Here is a 21,550-nt window from a genome sequence, read left to right on the forward strand (position 1 = left end):
AAACCATTTTATTTTCTTCCACGAATTACGAATTTCAAAAGTGATGTCAAACCTATGAACAGTAGTACGCAAGTCTACATTATGCCATTCCATTTTAATCGCGCACCCATCGAACGAAGATTCTTTCTTCTCTAAATTATTCCTGCAATTTATAATTCGTTTTATCGCGTGTCAAACTTGGAAAAAAGACGTCACGTCATTGCTTACGTTCATACGCATCTCTCCCTGTGTTTCCAGTCTTTTCCCTTCTTTTTTATTTTTTTTTCGTGGAGTAGCATTTTACGAAAAGAAAACGTATATAATGCAAAGGAGTCGTTATCTATGATCAAATTCAACGTGTGTAATTAAGATGGACGATTAAGATCGGTATCAGACGACGCAGAGTTATTCGTGACTGCCCAGAGTTATCCGGCGAAATCGCGTCAGCCTTTTTCTCGAGTCGTTGAAAGACGAATGTCTCGCTCGTTTGAACTCGTGCAAAAATGAATGAAACGTACGTAAGTATATGTGGATACACGATCGTGGGACAACTGCAGAAGCAAGCAGTGACGAGCAATGCCATTCGTTGCCAAAGCGAGTGTCACTTCGTTAATTTCCATTCTGGTCAGGGGAGGCGGCCACGTTTCCGCTTTGTTCTGCGAAGAATCAACTGACCATTCGTTAAATGTTTCGAGTATCGTCATAAGTTTACAACTAAGGTTCATCGTGTTTACAATTTTTCATCGTAAGGCCGCGACGAAGCTGACGTTTTAGACGCAGCTACAGAACGGAGTCGCTTCTTTGTCAGAGCAAGAACAGTCGTACGATAGGATCTGAATATTTTAATGATTGGTCGAAGAAAAACATCGTACGTATGTATTTGATCGTGAAAAAAAAAAAAGAGAATTTCGAAATTATGGCAATTTTAAAATTCAAAATTGGCTGTCAATCAATATACACACTAATAGAACTGTCTTTTTATTTAATTTTGAAACGAACCCTTTGAAGGGTAAATTGAATAAAATTGCAAGAAGATAATTACGTTCAACATTTTATATTTACGGACACAAAGAAATGGTATTTTTCAAGTTCACTTCAACAAGTAGTATATACCATGCTTTCTTCTGTACAATCTTCAATAGAAGAAAATTAGACCTTCGCAGATAAACTGAATCTTAACTGAATACTTGAACGAAATTTTACTTTTGTATTTCTTTTCTTGAATTTTTATTTCCATGGAAAAAGTTCCAACCGTTTAATCTAACGAACGATCGTATATAACGTACCGACGATATTAAGCGTTCAAAACGATTCAGTTCATCTACAAGGGAATTAAAAAAATATGTTTGCCTATGAAGAGTTAAGCGTTCATCATTGCCATGGCTATTCTTGCTCCGTCATTAAGATTCTCAAGGACTGTTTGAGGACATCTTCTCTCGTAACACATTTCAGCGTTTAGTTTTACGATAATCGAACTAATTTTCAGCGATACATCTTCTTCCCACTTTCGGATAAATTCCACCGAGACAAGGAAATAGCAATATTTTTGCTACTCGTTCATAATATGGTAACTATATCGTCGATGTTATCTAATATGTTAATGACGATGCCAACGTACGCATTCGCAATAATGGTTGATTAAAGCTATACAGAACTTATCGTTATCGTACGATTAGAAACGATCGAAGCTAGTTTTACACAAGATACCCAACAACGATGCTATTACGTTAACGGAGAATATATTCCATTCGATTCTTTCATCTCCATCTATTCATACCGAGTTCTATTGTTTTTCTTTTCTTCCGTTTTCTTTCACAGTTTTCATCAAACGTTCTATCGAAACTCTTCATCTTACGTTTCAGTTACAATAAGGGCAAATCGTATACGAATTTTTAATGGATATCGAGCTTGCTCATAGTCATATATATACAGGGTGGTTGGTAACTGGTGGTACAAGCGGAAAGGGGGTGATTCTAGGCGAAAAAAGAAGTCGAAAATATAGAATAAAAATTGTTCGTTCGAAGCTTTGTTTTCGAGAAAATCGACTTTGAATTTTCGCTCGGTACGCGCGCACTTTATCGCGTCTCGTTATAACGGGTCTCACTGTAGGTCGTCGTCTCGATTGACGTTATTCTTTTAATTTTTAAAATTTTTTAATTTTTAAATTTTTATTCCATATCTTCGACTTCTTTTTTCGCGTAGAATCATCCCCTTTCCGCTTGTACCACCAGTTACCAACCATCCTGTATATTAAAAAAAAAAAAAAGGAAAAGAAAAACCGTTATGAACGACGCATAACGATGCAAAGTTGAATTTTTGCAACATCTTCGTAGACAAATTTCACGATATTATACGCGAAGTCGATATCCAAGATGGTCAGAATAAGGAATTCGTATACTATGAAAATGCGAAATTCTGTGTTTAAATGTTTCAGCATAAACGAACGAAGAGAATCGTTGTCAAATTTTCTTCGTGAATGGTCAATAATGTACTTATTGTGAATAGAACGGTCATAGGATTATCGCGAAGGTACGAGCTTGTTATTTTATTTTTCTCTTCTTTCTTCTTTTTAACTTTAGTAGAATCGAGATTAAAGTTAAATGGAAATTAAATTTTAAGGTAACGAATAAAACGAGTCACGAAATATATTCTCCATTATGCGTCTGATACATTGAAATACGCTGTAATATTTTGAAATTTGTAAGCGTAGTAGATCTCATTATACGAGATGGGATGCAGTGACGGAAGTTGAGGAACATCCTATTCGATCGTCTGATTCGATCGCGAAATAGTTGATACATAAATGCAATTATATATATGTGATGAACGATTAAGAGGCAGGTGATGCACAATAACGGATACAAAAGAGAGAGGAGGGAAACGATAAGAGGAGGGAAAGAAAGAAAAAGAAGAAACATATTTTCTTTTAAGCGACTGTTAGTCGGTGAGTCTTAGTCACGTGAAAGTGAACACGTTTTATTATTGACTCGTCACAGTCGTTCAGAAATAAAAAAAGAACAAAGAACGATTGATCTACGAAGTAAACAAAAATCAGGTTCGAGTATGCAGGGCTTTAAAACTTAGGTACTGCGTCGGTAGAAGTATTCTCAATACGTAGCGTGTAATGTCAGATTAACATTAAGATGCTGAAACATACAAAACACGATTGTCATTAACTCTGCAGTAAGTCAGTCGGTGATACATCGTAATTAAGATTGCGGATTTTTATGCATTTATGGGAAACTTAAAAAATGCGAGAAATTATAGAATGCACGGAATCTGTAAAAATGTTTACAGTACGATATTCGTTATGGTATTTAGATTTCGTTTTTCTCTGCTTATGTTTATATATTAGAAACGTGAGTTTGCATAAATATCCACAGTCTACTCGTAATACTTCGCGACACAGAATCGTCGATAAAAGGAACAAAGAAAAGGAAAAAAAAATGTTCTCGTTGCAGTCTAATGTGTTCAATTCAGTTTTCGCAGAAAGTCGTAAAGATACAACACGTGCTATATGTAAACCTGTCGGAACGCCAGCCGACCAACAAACTCGTTGACTCGCGCGAGTACTGCAGGGTTTACAGGGAATCGAGGTACTTGTTAAAGAAAAAAAAAAAAAAGAAAAAAATAAGTAAAGAAGTCAAAGTTAAGCTTTAGAAGAATTAAAAAGAGGAATGGAGCAAAAGAGGAACGTAGCGACGTGGTAAATTTTTGGAGCACTTGTTTGCGAATTTCCGAAAACCGACTTGCTAGTAAAAAAAAAAAAAAAAAATAATAAGAAGATAAATAGTTAAATAAAAGAAAATGAGAAAAAGAAGTACTGTCTTTGGGAACTGTGTCTACGTTCCACGTACAATCGTGAGATCGAATTATTGGTGTCCGTAGAGGTATATATATTTTCTTATTGTATAACGGTAATTAGCTCCGCTGCTTTGACACATTAAGGCCTTAGTACATTAAAATCAGTTACATACGAGGGTTTCAATTGTTCGATTAATCGTTCGATCAATAGAAACGATCACGGCGTAAAAAGAGAAAGAAGATCATGTATTTGCGAATAATCGTTCGGTGAAGATATTGTCGATACGAACCCGAAATTATCGGAGAATATTAACATACACATATACACGTTCCTCGTTTCGATTCTAATTCGAACTGATTTAAGGGAACTAGAGCCTTAAGCGAGTTGTAAAATTTCCTTAGATATCTATTGTTTTAACGTACGAATTGTCTATGTCTGAATGCTCTCATCAATTAAAATATACACGGTTAAAAGAAGAGAAAATAAGGAGAAAGAACAAACTGTTTTTCCGGTAATAATATCTGGGAATTTACACAAGTGTCTCCGCACTTTACTCTTTTTAGGAAGAAAAAGTAAAGTAAAAAAAGAAAACGAAAAGGAAACATACAAAAAAAGAGAGAGAGAGAGAGAGAGAGAGGAAGAGAAAGAGAGAAGCACGCAACCACGTGGCGTGCATCTGTTAATATGTTTCGTGGATTTATTAAAAAGGATCACAAAACGTCTTTCTAGTTAGTATAGTAACGATAATTAAGAACTTGCTGATTCCACGTTTTCATGGCTCATGGCGACACAATAAAGAATAACGATGAATACTACACTATTATAAATATTTATTATAAATAAGATATAACAAATATAAAGGATAAATATATTATATTGAATTAATAATGATTGAACGAGATGAAATTTTTTGGTACAATAAAATGAAAAGATTAACGTTGTTGAGATTATTTCATCCTGAAATTGCACCTCCTCGTACATTATAATTTCATACATTCTTTTTTAAACAACCTTCTTGTCTGCTTCGTTCTATTTGATAGTCTAATACCAGAGAGATGAGATACGGTAGCGATTGTCAGAGTTTCCTAAAATTCTCTTGCATCATCTTTCTGTCACAGTATAGAAGTAGCTTGTCTCGAAAATAAAATTCGTCTTTCACTCTGCGTTGAAAGCTTTTGTTTTAAATATAGAAGAATTTTTAAAGAAATATATTAATAACCTATTTGGTACATGTATAGACATTAAAAGTTATCTGAAACATAATACATATCATAAAAGGGTAAATGATTACAGAAATACTATTTTGTTTCGTTCTATTTTAATCTTAATTAATGGAATGATCGAGAGTGTGAATATAGTAGATAGGAGCTATCAGTTAACTCAGTGTGTTAACTGATAGCTCTTGTCCAGCCTGTCCGCATCTCAAGATCACGTAGTTAATTTACTAGCGATGCTAGCAATGTGTTTGATACGAAATTAAATGATTTGCGGTTGTGTGATTCAACGTTGCGTGATTTCACGTTTCTTATACGAACAGCAACTGTTTGCTTCGTAAGAGTAGATATGATAATGAAAGTCAGATTCGATGACCTTGATCTTGACATATTGTCGTCAAGGATACTCTCCTGAGCAACCTCCAGTAGGTTTTAGTCGACGCTCGTTACTCTTTAAAATGTTATTAACGAAAAGCTATCGTTACCACTAGTGTAAATTCTGCTTATAATTATTCCTATAATTGTGGCAGCGTATGCGTCGGTACTGGTTACCAGCAATTTCACGGTACTATGCGCCAGACGAATAAAATATTAACCAAGAACAGAATAGACATGACGGAATGAAACTTTGTATCACAGGTTATGAAATACCGCCTGTCAAAAAGTCAAAATGTTTCTCACGCCCTCTACGATTTTCTACGGCCAACATAGGAATTATCAGAGACGACTCGTCAGTGATTATCTCATCCACGAGGTACAGAATAGACGTGACATTTGTAACGTCGGCCTATCGACGTTTTACTGTTTTACCGATACGGTTACCAAGAAATTTTGTTTCCATTGTTACTCCGTATTTGATATCTGAGGTCTGCTAACGCGAGTCCTGTTGTCACCAATGATGTCAGCAACCATCAAAGGGCAAGTTGCATCTTCATGTAAGCTAGCCTCTTCTCTACAGAGAAAACCAGGACACAAAAAGGTTTGTATCGCTGGGTCTCGCGCCTTTATTTATTCGTTACGAAATGTCTCGTGCGTTACGAAAGTATCGAGATACGCCTCGATCATTCGCAATTCAATAAAGAATAAAGAATATCGCCTAACATTTCAATTTGGGTTAAATGTCTTGCAATTTAGTTCACTCAAAATATTAAGGATCGTAGTAGACAAAAAGATTCGAATAAAATTGTATTCACTTGTCTAAATTAATGCAAAACGATTTTCAATTTGACCGGGAGGAAACAGGTAGAGACAGGTAGAGACGCGCGTGAAGATGCGCGTAAATTGAAGGAAACGTGTGGAAACATGTGCAAATACGCGTGAACTCGAGGAAGCAGGTGGACACATGCTTAGTTATTTTTTACAACGAGCTCAATTTGATGTTAGTTGGTAAATGGATTGGATGGTTGAAGATGCAACGTATTCGCAATTAAATCTCAAAGAATATTATGATATCTATTCTTAGATCTTCAGATCTAAATAGACAGAATCGAAGAAATACATAATACAAAAATACATTATTTGCAATTTCATAGGAAAATTTAGTTTCAATTCAAACCAATACTCTACTGAATCGATAACGTCGCATGTGACGCGAAAATGGTAAAGAGATCAGGTGACCACCAAAACGTGGGACGGGAAAAAGCATTTTATGTTACCATTGACTACTTGGTCGGTGATGTCACGTCTGTACTTCTGTACCTGTCTTTACCTCGCTGTGTCTTGTCTGTAATAAACAGATGGCAATATGTATCCAAGAATTTCTACAATACCGATGGGTCTATCAGTTGAATAGGCGAAAATGTCTCGTACTCTACGAGTGTTAAAAGATATTCTTTTTCATTATGAAAAAATTATGAGTGAATAAATAATAAATAATAATATCCATTAACTGATATCCATTAAAAAAACACTTTTTATGTAAAGTTTTTCAAGGTCGTTTACTTTATCAGCAAACGATGTTTTTCATTATTGCATTAAACAATAATTACTACTTTCACATTTGTGTGTGTTTTTCTAGATAATAGGAGTTATATTATTTCTATACCGATAGAAAAAACTCGAAAATTCACAAAAGTATTTGAAAAAGTTGGAGTCGATTGATCATTGGACGATACGCAGCCATATGTAAAGTTGAGGCGAGTCCGCTTCCAGTGTTCCAGTCGTGCCAGAACCACCGAGCGGTGCGAACGTTTTTGCTCGTGCGTCGTCTTCTAAACTCTCGTGTATACGTACGCACGTATCGGTGATTTTACGACCATAATCAAGTTGCACGTCTTCGATATAATCCAGCGTCGTGAACGTTTCAACCAATTCTGTCTGTGTATCAAACGTAGTGGACGTTTACAAATTCTGTGCAGAAGAGAATCACAGTATCCGTGACACGTACTTACATGAACAACTAGCGAGGCAAAATCACGAACGTTCTCGCCTTTTTCGTTGAGGTGCATCGACGAACCATCGTGAACGCAGTTTGAAATATTTTTGGCCATTCGAGGAACGTGTTCCGGCATTCGTAAGACCGGTGCGTTACCGCACTACGTTCAACGATTTCGATCGACAACGTGAAGTGCTCCGAAAGTGTTGGAACTGGTACAGGCGACCAGAACGTGAGTAAACACGTTTTTTTCTTCTCTCGGCTAACGCCGATAGTTCAAAGTACAAGTTTCCTTTTATTTTCATTCCTCCGGCTCATTTTCATTTGTAATCTTTGATATCTATGAATATTTCTGTATGTTTTACTTGCATTGTTTTTCTTCGTGAAATATTTGATTGTTCTATATGTCTCGATAGGTTAGATTTTATTCCATAGGACAAATCGCAGGATGACTGGTGTGCGTGAGAAACGTGTCAATAAATTTTAATAGATCTGTCAACTAACATGGGACAGACATTTTTCTTTAGACGACTGAAGGAACGTGCGTGCAGAATCGAGTGCGTGTTTCGATCGTTTGTAATAAGCTCTCCATACTTTTAGGCATCAGCTGACAGTATTAGAACGGGGCTTTTTCAACGGCAGATCCGCTTGACGTTAGCCGCCAAGTTAATTTCCTTCGCGTTCGAATCTCTCGATACTTCGACTGTGGCAAGAGTGTGTTGTTATTCTGTGCGCACACAGTCTATTTGAAGTCGTTGCCAATTAAAGTCTCTACACCTTTTCGGAGCTGAAATCCTTCCTATTCGTAAAATTCCTGAATAATATTAACAAAGCGTTAATAGCGCTATTGACAATACAAACGACTGTCGCAGCACAGGTTTTAAAAAGAAATTGATGTAGTTAAAAATGATTGGTGTCAAGTATCCTATTTATTGTAACTATGCTAGTTTCTAAACGTACAGAAGACATTTTAACGAACACGATTCTAACGTTACGATTCTTATCTTTATGACTGAACAAAATCTCAACTATACAGAATTAATTTGTGTATATCTTATTTACTTTAATGTACAATCTAATTTTTGTTTTCAATTATAAATTTTATATACCTATACATAGAATCATCTAAATAGCTCCTCGATAGAAGGAGCTCCTATCGTGAGCGCATGTACTTAGTCGTTCCTGAAGAATCGTGTAGGATTTATACGATTCGTCTTGTAAAAGATTCCACACGAGCGATTTCAATCGGCACGTTTTATTTATCCTCCTTTCAATAGCACGCCACGCTTTACGCCGATCGTGTGTGTGTTATCGCATACGATTTCGGCCGCGAACGCGAAAACTACGAAAATGGAACGTGGAATGAAATTAATTTGTTTGATATTAGGGGAACGCGCGAAATTGATTCGCTTACTACTACTTCCGCTTCGCGGCGATAATAAGCGTAGTCACGATCTTTCAATTGTTTCTTTTTGTTTCATTCGTTGTTGACATGCAGTAGCTCGCAATAAGAATCGTTTATTACACTTTTTCAAATTTAATTTAATTTCAACTTTCAAATTTAAGGCTACAGCTATATCGTCGATTAAGATATAGAACTTGCATCAGAAGGAGCCAATACAGAGGAAAATTAAAACCTGTTTTCAAATATTTTACATGAAGTCATTTACAAGAGGTTATATCTAAATTAATGATGTAGTATGAATTTTTTAGGCTTATCATTACAATTCTACCGACAACTGAATTATAAAATTCATATCAAAAGAAAATAATGCAAAGGAAAAGATCAAGTCCCTTTTCATGTATTTCACAAGATTTATTCGAATCAAAATTATTACAATAATTTCGTATTACAAGGATGATCATACAGTATATTGTTTAAACAAAGTTAGAAAAATAAAGACAATGAACGATTTGTATGACAAGCCATAGTATCAACGACTGCAACTACCTTGTACAGCATGTGTACGTTATTTGCATCGCGTTTATCGTAAAAACGTCCACGTAACTTCGTCTAGTAAAGGCCAATGACTTGACCAACTCGATTTCATCTTCGGTGTATCTTTCTCGCATATCTTTCTCTCATATCCTTCTTCCATACCATTGGCGGTAGATTATAAGTGCATGCATATTGTTGCGTCAATGATCGAAACTTTCTATTATTAGTTTTATTTCGATGCAAAACGGATATATCGCATTATACATCGTATGCAGCGTGGGTCGAGACGTACACTCGGCAAATCCCGCAAAGGGTTAATGACATTTCGCGCGGGTGGTGAATCGCTTGAACTTCCTTCTTTTCGTGCATTTCGATTTGACTGACCTGGAATCGATATCGCAGAGTATCGACGCTCTCTCATATACTACATTTGCTCCTCTTACGGCAAAAGCTATGGATGCGGGAATTGTCACTTGTTCAATAAACAAACGAGTTAAATATTTCGTTTCTCGATTTTCATAAATATATTACATGAAAAAATCTAGAAAATATGCAAAGTATAATAACTGTTTTAATATTTAAAATACATAAAATAGTCTTCTATTTAGGTGCCATTCTTTTATTTATATTATTTATACAAATATAAATTTGGAAAAAATAACTGCAGTTTAGTATTACATTACATTAGCATTATATCAGTATTACATTATATTACATTTATTATACTTTGATTATACTTATCATCTCGAGAACTATCAGATTATCTTATGTTCAAATATAAATTATTGTCATCTGTACAATCATATGAAAATCGCTCGTTCGTGACAACAACTGCTATTCCGAACTGTTATACAGTACGCAATTGAAAAAGAGGCCAATGTATTCAGATATCAGCCATTCATCTCATGTTCGAATTTTTTCAGCGATCGCGATAAATATTTTCGAAATTAGTTCATTTCTAGCGATCCGTTAGATAACTTCGAGTTATGAAATTCTCTTTACTTGAATAAAAAACAGCGAAGCGTGAAACGTTCACGGAATTTATCGTATTTTTTTTTAATAGATACTGTTTTTAGCAAGCATACATTTTTAGCAGCAATTACGAGATTCGTTTGAAATCTGAAGAAATGTTATTAGAAATTTATCGATAACGTTTTTATGGAAAATTATATCGATCTTATAATTTTCTACTTATCTGCAAAGTATTATTTCTACAATCCTATGAATGGTATTCAAAAGAACTTCGATTGAAATGATCTTTCAAAATCTTTCAAAATTCTACATATTCACGAACGCTTTATGTGTTTTTAATTCACGGGAAGTGGATTATTTTCGCAACGCACTGTGAAATCGAGAGCCTTAGGAAGATTTAATGAAACGTTCTATTTTTTACTCTGTAGGGTGATAGCCTCTTTTAAGTTGAGTTCAACGACCTGTCGAGCAAGGTCACATATCATCGTAAACACACCACGAGAGAGGACCCCGCTATATAATCCTTTTTCGTAATGGATACTCAAAATTTCCGGTTTCGATTCAACGTTTAAAATGAAACGGAATATAAACCCTGGTTTTACATTTGAAGCAACTTAACAAAAAAAAAAAAAAAAGAAAAAGGCAAAAGAAAAGAACAGAACATTCGATATACGCGTGTACATCTCATCTGTAATTTGAAATACTTCGAAAGACTCGAATTCTCCCGAACCATTCAAATTCCATGCGCATATCAAATTTTCTCCATTGCACGTCACGTGATCCATTTACGCCGATTCGATAACTCCACTCCCATTCGAATTTCAAATATTCGCTCCATTTCCGACTCCATTTCCATTACCATGTTACGTCTTTTCTAAAACGACCTTGTCTAACAGGTCTTTGAACTATTCCGAAAGACCCCTCGTCCATCAAAAATAACTCGTTGAAGAATTTGCCAAATGGTCTTGGACCATCTTTCACGTACCCACTAATCAATTTCCCTCTATAAAATTCGAACCACTTACTTTCTCTTTCTTTAGCCCTTTTGGCCATCACCACACAAGAGACAAACTCGGGCAAACTGTATCAATTATTGTTGAAAATGACAACGTGAATTGGCGCTCGCCATCTATATGCAGATACGCTAGTTACAATAAATAGTAACTAGAAGATAGTTCTAGATACAATCGATAGATTTAATCGATAGGTTTAAGATGTTCTTTTGTTTTTATCCCTAGTCCACGTAAGAAAGTGCAATAAAGGTTTTTCGGCTCAGAACGGTGTGATAGATTTATCCAAAGAATAAAATAACAGCTATTATGATCCTACCTCTGAATACAGAAATAACAACAATTATTGTATATATCATAAATTTCTTAAACGTTCGAAATAAAATCGTAAAACCATAACATGATCAAAGGCCGGAAGATTTTTTATTGTTCGATTTTAGTTTTCATGTTCCGATTTTCCCCAGGAGATCAAAATAATACTCTGTAACATTTTTTATTTCTATTCAATACATTTAATATCTATGTTTCTTTTATTTTTTAGCAAGGTAATTCATTATATTACGTTACTTTTACGAGTATATCTGTAATTATATATCTATATCTATGCTCTTAATTATTATATGTGTATATCCGTACTCTGTAATTATATCACAGAAGAACTATATGTGTGTATGTAATTAAATTATGAAATTGTAGATCACACGAGAAAATAGGCATCGATTAATGTTTATTCGACGATACATTAAGACACAGATCACTTTCACCGTTCACCATCGTTGTGAGCTAACTTTCGACTATCTAACTATCGCAATACTTTAGCTAAAAACTCAAAAAGACCAGACACGAATTACGTCTCGTGTATGTTTTTCCTGCAAAAAGTTGTTGTATCTCGTACTGGAAATGCAGGACATCTTAGATGATAAGACTTAGATTTTCTAAATCTGTAATTCTGAATTCTTCGTCGCTCCTGCTACACTGTCATAGGGTGAACGTCCAATTTCTTTTGCCGACGAATTCAAGAAAAAAGAAAGAAAAAAAAAATGCTTATCTGGTGTATCTAGCTTGCACGCGCAGAATTACGTGTACGGCAAATATTTATATCGAGGCGGATATCGATGAGCATCGGTGTCGCGTTAAATCGATCGTTCGCGAAGCGTGAGATGCAACTATCGAGGAAGGTAAAAAAGAAACAAAAAGTGGAGGAAAAAGATAGATGAGGAAAGTGTAGGCGACGCGTGTCGTGAAAAACCTTGGCAAAACGAAACTCTATCTCGTTGTAACGCGATATACGACCACGATTCTGTAATCTTATGAAAAGTATATTCTCGTGAAATGGAATAGCCTTTTATTGTTAAGCAACCAGGACAAATTGAAAAGCGCGCGCGTGTACGCGATTCGCGTCGACGCGTCGTCGTTCCGGGTTCTCTGTCGCTTGAGGAGAGGCCAAGGTGCACGGGCTTGAAATCCGTTTAATTATTGCATTATGCAATACGCTGCTCTGCGGCGACAGATTCGCTGCTTGAAATTTTGATTCTTGCGCGTAGTCCTGGATATCGTCTCTCGTTGATCCAACGCGTTTCGGATTCAATCTCGTGATTTGATTTGATGACGATATAGAAACATGTACATGATTCACGAATATGCTTATATCTACAAATCAGTAGATGTACTTATCGATTTTAATTGTAATTTTTACTAAAGCAAATTTATAAGTTTTTAAACTGTAACTTGGTTTCCTTTGTAATATATATATACAGGGTGGTTGATAATTGGTGGTACAAGCGGAAAGGGGGTAATTCCACGCGAAAAAAGAAGTCGGAAATATAGAATAAAAGTTTTTCGTTCGAGGCTTTGTTTTCGAGAAAATCGACTTTGAATTTTCGCTCGGTACGCGTGCACTTTATCACGTCTCGTTGTAACGGATCTCACTGTAGGTAGGAAAATAAAAAAAAAATTAAAAAAAAAATTTTTATTCTATATTTTCGACTTCTTTTTTCGCGTAGAATCACCCCCTTTCCGCTTGTACCACCAGTTACCAACCACCCTGTATATATAAGCATTAATAAGATTTGATTACAATTTAACTCGATCAAGTATTGATCAAAGTTCGTTTATTCCTTATTGGATAAGATTGAGTAGATTGAGCCGAAAAGACAAATAATTCGCTGCTATTTCCATTGCAATACGTTTGATAGGGAAAAATGACCTGTATAAAACTGAAAATAGGTCTTGCGAATTATTTTTACGTTCTCCGTGACTTTCGAACGTTATTAATTTGTATGATATTGATATTGGATTCAGAATAAGAGAGAAAGTAGAAAGGCTGGCTCTTTCAATGCTCTATACGATGTTTGATCCTCTATGCAGAGAAAAAGAGAAGAAACCAGCTATCGAGAGGCAGCACAGAGAAAAAATAGAGGGGACGAGCAGATGTTTCTTTTATTTCCTCGTCGGATGTGCCAGTGATCGAACAATAATCGTCAATTGACTGGCAATTGACGATCTAATGAAACCGTATCTATGCGTCGACAGGCTCTGTTGAAATCTTAAGCTCGTGCTTACAGTTTTTTACGTTATAGATATCTTTATTTATATTACAATATTTTTAATTAACGTCGTTATGGGGACTTTGGAATATTTTATCGATGCTTCTTTCGACGATTTCGATTTAAATTCGATTAACGTCTCATTCACAAAAACGAAGAAAGAGAAAAGCAAGGAGAAATAAAAACGAAAGAAGAAACGTTAAGGACGGTTTTTGAATATCGTACGTAGTACAGGGTTCATCGATGGTGCTTGTAAAATTCCATTAATCCCATTCATCTTCGATTATCGTCTATGCGTCGCAAGAAATTTTTTCAACCTGTAGCGTTGCGGTGAATTAAGAACGTCCGTTTTACAGCATTGAACGCGCTGTGTTTTACGATTATTTCGAGCACAGCCAGCGATTATTCGTGGACTGTATTTTTTCAGACGAAACGTTCACGTTAACGGCCCGTGAACAATTTGTCAGCCGATCATTTCCATATAAAATAGCGTTCTCATTTCAGAACACTGCTAAATTCTGATAAACGGAGGAAAAAGGGACAAATAAGAAGAATAGGACAAGTCACATTTTCCATTTTTTTTAATTAACTCCGCGTTTGTACTTTTATCTCGTTTTAATGCTAAACATCAGCCTCTTGGTAATTTTAAATATGTTGTCTCCCCTTATACTTGTACTTCGTCAATTGTATTTTTAGACCTGACAGATCTAACAGTTTAGCTTATTTTACTTTTACTTATTTTATATTACAATATCCGTTTTAGTCGCAGAATGACGTTAGAATAAAAGGATGAACAGGAATAATTATCACGTTTCTCTTGTCTTCATACTCGTTCTCTTCGTACGTACGGTACACGCGAAAGGAATACCTTCGAATTCGAGATTATTGGAATATCAAACGGCGTAGGTAACTTAACGAAATAATGCTCGTTTTAATGACTGCTCGGTGAATTCTGGTTATTTTCACTCTGACTTTTTCGAGCCAATTTATTTTCGCGAATCGTTTCAATGGAGATCCAGAGGGAGCTAGAGTAGTGTGATTTTAATTTCTGATCACTGGTATTGTGTATTCTTGGCTTAGTTCGTTCACGCGCGTATGTTTAACGCTGTTCTCGCATCGGTTTGACAAAACGTTGAAAGTATTCTTTAGAGATTAACCGTTAAACACATTTTCACGTAATACTCGTTGCGAATTGTTTAATCATGTTATATCAAGTTCATAAACTCACCGTGAATAATTAAAAGATGTAGCATTTAAATGTTGCGTTATTTAAGTTTCTCGTTATATAAAGTTGGATTATAGAGGCAGTAATATAAATGAATGAAAACAGGACTGGTTTTACAGAGATATGTTAATACACGACCAGGTTGGTAATAAATTTAACGGCGGCTTCTACAGTTTGTTGAATTTTCACTAATTGAAACGGCCTGCTGTACTTCTAATTAAATTTACAGCCTAGTTATGACTTCATTGCGTTCTGCTTTTATTTGTCTATCTAATATTTATACCGTCTATTTATATCGATGGAATATATTATTTGCGTGTATGAAACTCTTAACCAGGAAAGAGTTCATACAACAATAATAATTCTTTTACTCAAAGGTCTATTATTTTCTATGATTTTTTACTTCTCTGTATGATATCTACATTTGCAAAACTTACCATCGACCTAATTAAGGTTCCTGTGACTTTATTAATTTTTAATCTTGTGTTTCTAGAAATCTATTATCTCAAGTTTGTCCATTTTTCAAGATATGTTGAAATATCTCAATTCATCTGCGATTTTTCATCTATTAAGTACAGTTGTATCGAAACAGACTATATATCTTCAATTGATCTGTTAACTGCGTTCGACGAGTATACGAGTTACAAAAGCTTTATTTCGGTGCTTTTCACGTGTACGCTCGTCGCGTAAAATAAAAAGGTTGTCATTTACTATAAAAATTACAAACTTTAGTAAGAAGTAATAAAGATATCGTTTAGTGATATGTTTACTTTACATTGTCTGTAAAACTGCTATATATTTTACGGAGAAAAATTTGATTATTTTCTTTGGTGTATTGGTCATTCCTCGTATATCCGTTTTTACAAACTGTTGATTATTTTTTATTATTTTCCCACCTTATATTGGGTATTTTCGAATATATATAATATACTACTATACAACTACATACTACATATATACTACAACTACAAGTACTTCTCCATTGTATAGACGTCATGTGATTGAACTCATACATATTATATATAAAAAGAAAAAAAAAATAACAGTAAACCAAGCCGATTAAATTTTTTGGTCGAAAGTGTCGAACAAATTATTAAAAAATACCACACTGAGAAGACCAACTAAATTTCCTAAATGTCTTTCAATTCTTTTTTGTTTATGAATTCTATTATTTTACTGTAATCTTAGAACTTTTTACAACGATAAATTTTTCAACGATGAAATTTTATTTCGTTAATTTTTTCGAATAAAAATATAAGCCATCATCGCTTTGCTTTGTTGCGAAATTTATAATAGGAGCATTTGATTTGAAATGGTGGATATTAATTAATATATACGCTTTAATTAAGGATAAATTAAATGAAATTTTCATCTTCTTATTGATGAGCGTTTAAACGTGACGTTGATTATCCCAGATAAAAATTGAATTTACCTCCGTGACTCATCGTGCGTTCGCGCTGGTCTCGTGGGTTTTTCTATGAATGAACACCAAGAATAGAATGTTGTTGAATGAAGTAACACATTTCACTATGTATTACAAGGAAGTTCGACATAGATATAGAGTCTTGGATGGAGAAAGTAGCTCACATAGGATAGTTGCATATGTACATTGGTATCACAGAATAGTTTAAACGCAGACGAATAGTCTATACGGTAACAATGATCGAGGAAATTGTAATATGCTCTCCAAAGCAATTGGCAGACAAATTACGCGAGCGGATTGTGTCTTGGAGATAAAAGAAAATAGGGCGAGAGAAATTGAAGTTTCCAAACTTTGAAGTTAAACCAGTTAATCTTAATTTCAAATCATCGTGAAAATGTCAGAAATATAAATTGTCGAACTGTTAAATTACGATTCAGATTTTCACTAAAAAAAAAAAAAAGCTAGAGAAAAGCAGAGCTTTTTTTTCTAATCGTTAATAAATAAAATTCGAATTGAAATTGAAAATAAATTTTGAAAAATGAAAAAGACAACTTAAAATTCTGTTTATAAAATAATCTTTCCATGAAATCGTGAACATAACACGTTGCTCTTTATTCCATGGTCCGGATTTCAAACAAAAGTCAAATAGCTTGGTGAAAACGCGGCTCGTATAATAACAAATCAATACAAAATCAAATCGTAATACCCTACGGTGCGTTTCTCTGCGCGGCAAAGTAGTCACGCTGGTGCTTCGAATGATTTAATTGCTCAACAATAGAGCTACAAATTGCGGCTGATACTGTCCAGCTATAGAAACCTGCTGCACAATAAACGCTAAACGATCATTCTGTACGATTGACGCGTCGATCGATTGGATATATATTTTATGGAAAAAGAAAAAAAATTGATTTTTTACTCCCACGATAAGGCCAAGACAAACGAAACTGTTAGGGTTTCGCGTTTAAAAAGCTTAAAATTAAAGCGTTATAAGAGGGATGAGAGGTCGTAATCCATGCTGAATCATCGTAAAGACAGCCACGTTAAGATACAGTGATAACATTCAACCAAGAAATTTACTGATCTTCTAAAGTTTAAATGTTCGGTAAAATGGCACGTAAAATAAACTTACAAGTTGCTTTTCTGTTTAACCTACTTTTTTTATCTGTTTACTGCTACCTTGTAACTGCAGTTTAATGGTTAAAAGTTATGTTGCATTGTGTACTATTATTACGATAAACGTTATATAAATTCGCTTGGATAAGAATTTAACGTTCTGCTTCCCTTTGTCCAGGTTTTTGAATGGAAATTAATTACCTAAAACTTAGTTGCGCAGTAATATGTGTAACACGTACTACTAATAGCTGCGTCTTAATTTTTATGCGTTTTAACAATGTGATTTAGATAAATAAGAAATGGGAAATAATGTTTAAAACAAACACTATTAGTTGTTTGCGGATTTTTACGCAGAAATCTACAGGATACACATGATGTACAAAAGTATATGAAATATTCAAGCTATAGCGCTGTTTGTGATATTTAATACGCACGACAATTTTCTATCTAAGTTTCATTTATTTCGAATATATTTAGAACGATATGAATTTGTATAAATGTGCGTAGTTTAATTATTACTTAAACTAAGATAGCAGTATCTTTAATGTGAAAGGTCTGCACTTTCAGGAAAAGAATTATCACGTTCGAGTAGCAGTGAATTTGCTATCTCCATTTTAACGTTCCTAATCTATCGATAAAGGGATTTAAAAATTGTCTAGATTAAGAGAGATTTACCAATCGATCGTCTCGAAACAATTGCAATCACAGAAAACATCTAATCGAGAGTCAGTTGATGCTTCGAACTGAGTAAAGTTTCGTTCCGTGCAGCAGCAAATTCTTTTAAGAATTAATTGACAAGCGAAGAACTTTCCTTTGTTTCTTTTAAATTCGTTGGCAAGACGAACGAAGAGACTCCCTGGGGTGAAGCTGTCCGTAATCAAGATGTCTTCGAGGCAAAGGAAGAATGCCGTGGTTATATCTAGAAATAAACTGACCTTCAACCTTAGGCTTACGTGTAAACAGCTAGATATGGGTTCAGTTTTGCAGAAGAAATCGATGATAATGTTCTTGTGGTGGAAAATATGGTGGAAAGGTTTGTGTAGCTGGTGCGAAGATTTAACGAGGTACACAGTTCAACATGATCGAACGATCGTCGAAAGTCAGATGTAGCAGAAATGTTTGCCAACTCGCGTTATGAGACGAGAAGCTAACAGTGGAACGGATTTTCGAACGAGCTTTGACATTAAGCAACATCGAAGAATTATTTTATTGCTACGATTATTATCGAACAATTTGGTTCAGTTCGACTAGAAATGTTTCGTTAGGATTGAAAGAGTTACTTTTTTTATGAATTTATATATATATAAATAAATATAAATATAATATAAATAATATAATATAATATATATATAAATATATAAATATATAAATATAAATATATATATATATATATAGGATTGGGCCGAATAACATGAAAAGCAAGTACGGCGTAATTCCTTCTAGGAAAATAAGAAAAAAATGTGGTATAAAATATTTTCATTATCGGTTTAGTTTTGGAAAAAATAGAGTTTGAAAATTTATCAAGTGCATTTGAACGTGGCTAATTTAAGGCTGAGCAAAACTAGATAATCGACAGAAGGTCGTTCTATGTATGAAAATAAGTGAGAAATGTAGAACAAAATTTTTCCGTTTAAGGCTTCGTTTTCAAGAAAATAGAGGAACATGGCTAATATAGAATCGGCCTAGTATATACGTATGATGAATTTTCAGATTTACTTTTCCCGGAAACAAAGTGCCTTATGAACAAATTTTATTACATTTCACAATTTTATTCTAACATATTATTAGGAAATATTATCATTGTATATTCTAGAGGTTAGGCTTCTCTATTATAAAAATTAGATATATTTTATAAGATAATCCGAATTAATTTTAAAGTTACTTCCTCAATCTTTGAACTTAACATATACATCGTATTTTATAATGTACAAAATTAGCTCTTTGGACTGTTGAATTTCTAATCAAACCTTTTAATAACATTCTTTAACTACAAAACAACTCCCAATAATAATTGATAAATAACCAAAACCTAATCGAATTCTCCTTAATAAGAAATAATTATTTCAAACCTTCATTTTTCATTTGTCAAAGTGGAAGTTTAGAGAGCAAGCTCATTCCAAGGATAGGAAATACAGGGTAGACCAATTTCCTTCGTTTCGTTTTCGTGGTGGATTCAGTTGGACAGGAGAAAGGTAGCAATTTCCATCGTGAAATCAAGTTTAACCTGACCTATTTCACAAGGATCGCGTAACACGTTAAAAGCGACCGGAAGTCTCCAGGGGGATGCAAAAATTTCAGTTGAAATTGCCTGACTCTGGTCCCAGAGTATAATAACAATTAGAAATATATGAATCGCAGAGTTAACGAGGCACGTGTAATCCGTCTCGTTTACTCGATTGGGAAATGCGATTCATTCGGTTTATCCGGATATTATTCCGGTTTTCATCCTGTTTATAAATCGTTTCACGATGGATCGATAAACAATTTGACGGTAAATAAGCGACTTATATCGGTCAAGAATTGTTTCCATCGCTTTCGGTTCGCTCGTAATAACATGTTTACCCTGGAAATATTAGATGTATAAATCGATTCGTTGCCTTCAGGTTTACGACAGCTTGTAATAATTGGCTTGGTTTTAAAAATTGTACCAAATATACCGATTCTTCAAATGACATTCTTAAAATTTTAGTTTTAAAAACGTACCATCTCTGTTTAGCTAATTCCACGGTGAGTCGACGGAATAAAAATCGACATACGTTAATTTTATGAAAACTACCTGCATATTGTTGGTATAATAATGGCAAATACAAAATATCTGAAGCTCGTTAGCTTGAATTTAGCAATTCTTTTGTAGAACTGTCGATCATTTCCGACAATATAATTATTATTATAATTTCATTATCAAGTAATATATCACTTGTGTTAAGTGTCTCAACGAGCTTCAATTACGATTACAATTACGATTTATGGATTTAGATTTAAATTTTCTATGAGACATGAAATTTGAATGCAATCGAATCGTAGAATTAATATATTATATATAGATGGAAAGTTATCCGTTTCTCTGACCTTTGAACTGTAAAATATTCTATTGCATGTCGTATTTTTCATATTATGTCACAGAAGGTGGTCCTGTTAAACGAATCAGACCTGTATCCCCTTCCGTTAGCTAAGATCCCAGCTGCGAATGGTACATATCCATTGAAAACGATCAACAATCAGACATTTATGATTCTACATATGTCCAAATCCAAAAAATTCTCCTATGAATGTCTACACCAATTTTATAATAAACATCCGTTCATAATTCAAAAGTACTATAAAGCTTTCAACAAAAAGGAAATGAAAATATGAAATTTCGAGAACAGGTTCTGTTGTTCCATTTATAAGTAGACTGCGGATATTTATGCAAATTTATATCTTTATAAACACAACCAGAAGAATGTACCTGGTAGAATATACCTAATAAATATACCTAATCAGGTGTTATATTTTGCATAGTTTGTACATATATTTTCTCATATTACGCGCGTTCTCCGATTTTTTGCACCCATAAATTTCCCATAAATGCATGCACAGTCTACTACGTTCCGATTCTCGTAAATCTTGAACCCTTTATTCGATCTTGAATAAAGAAACACTCTCGTGAAGCATCCGGTGCTCCATTTGCCATCGACGGACAGTAAAGATCGTTTTTACCCCCGTAGGTGTAGCCATGAATAATTCACTCGGCTAAGAGGTTGAATTTCTACGACTTTGGGGCAGCGAGAGAGAAAGAAAGAGCGAGAGACTCCGAACACAACAGCTTCAAGATGGGCGAGATCCTCGGCTCTGCGAGTTTCCTTCATTTGGGCGACATCGTCAGCCTATACGCCGAAGGCAACGTATCCGGCTTTCTCTCCACCCTCGGGTAAGTTGAATATTCATTAAATTGTACCGACTAATTAGCA

General features: G+C 34.5%; 1 protein-coding gene across 13 annotated transcripts in view; it reads left to right on the forward strand.

Moving 5' to 3' along the window:
- The first annotated feature begins 7,142 nt into the window (after positions 1 to 7,142).
- The window catches only part of LOC138180553 (inositol 1,4,5-trisphosphate receptor), a 47,060-nt gene continuing 32,652 nt past the window's right edge, over positions 7,143 to 21,550 (forward strand). For all 13 annotated transcript variants that reach the window (XM_069114529.1, XM_069114535.1, XM_069114532.1 and 10 more), the window contains exons 1-2: positions 7,143 to 7,604; positions 21,308 to 21,510. In XM_069114529.1, the coding sequence (XP_068970630.1) occupies positions 21,413 to 21,510 (98 nt within the window). In that variant the 5' untranslated portion in view covers positions 7,143 to 7,604; positions 21,308 to 21,412. The remainder of the gene's footprint in view (positions 7,605 to 21,307; positions 21,511 to 21,550) is intronic.

Source organism: Bombus flavifrons, chromosome 6 (assembly GCF_040668555.2).
Source record: "Bombus flavifrons isolate JBK064 chromosome 6, iyBomFlav1_principal, whole genome shotgun sequence".
Taxonomy (NCBI): domain Eukaryota; kingdom Metazoa; phylum Arthropoda; class Insecta; order Hymenoptera; family Apidae; genus Bombus; species Bombus flavifrons.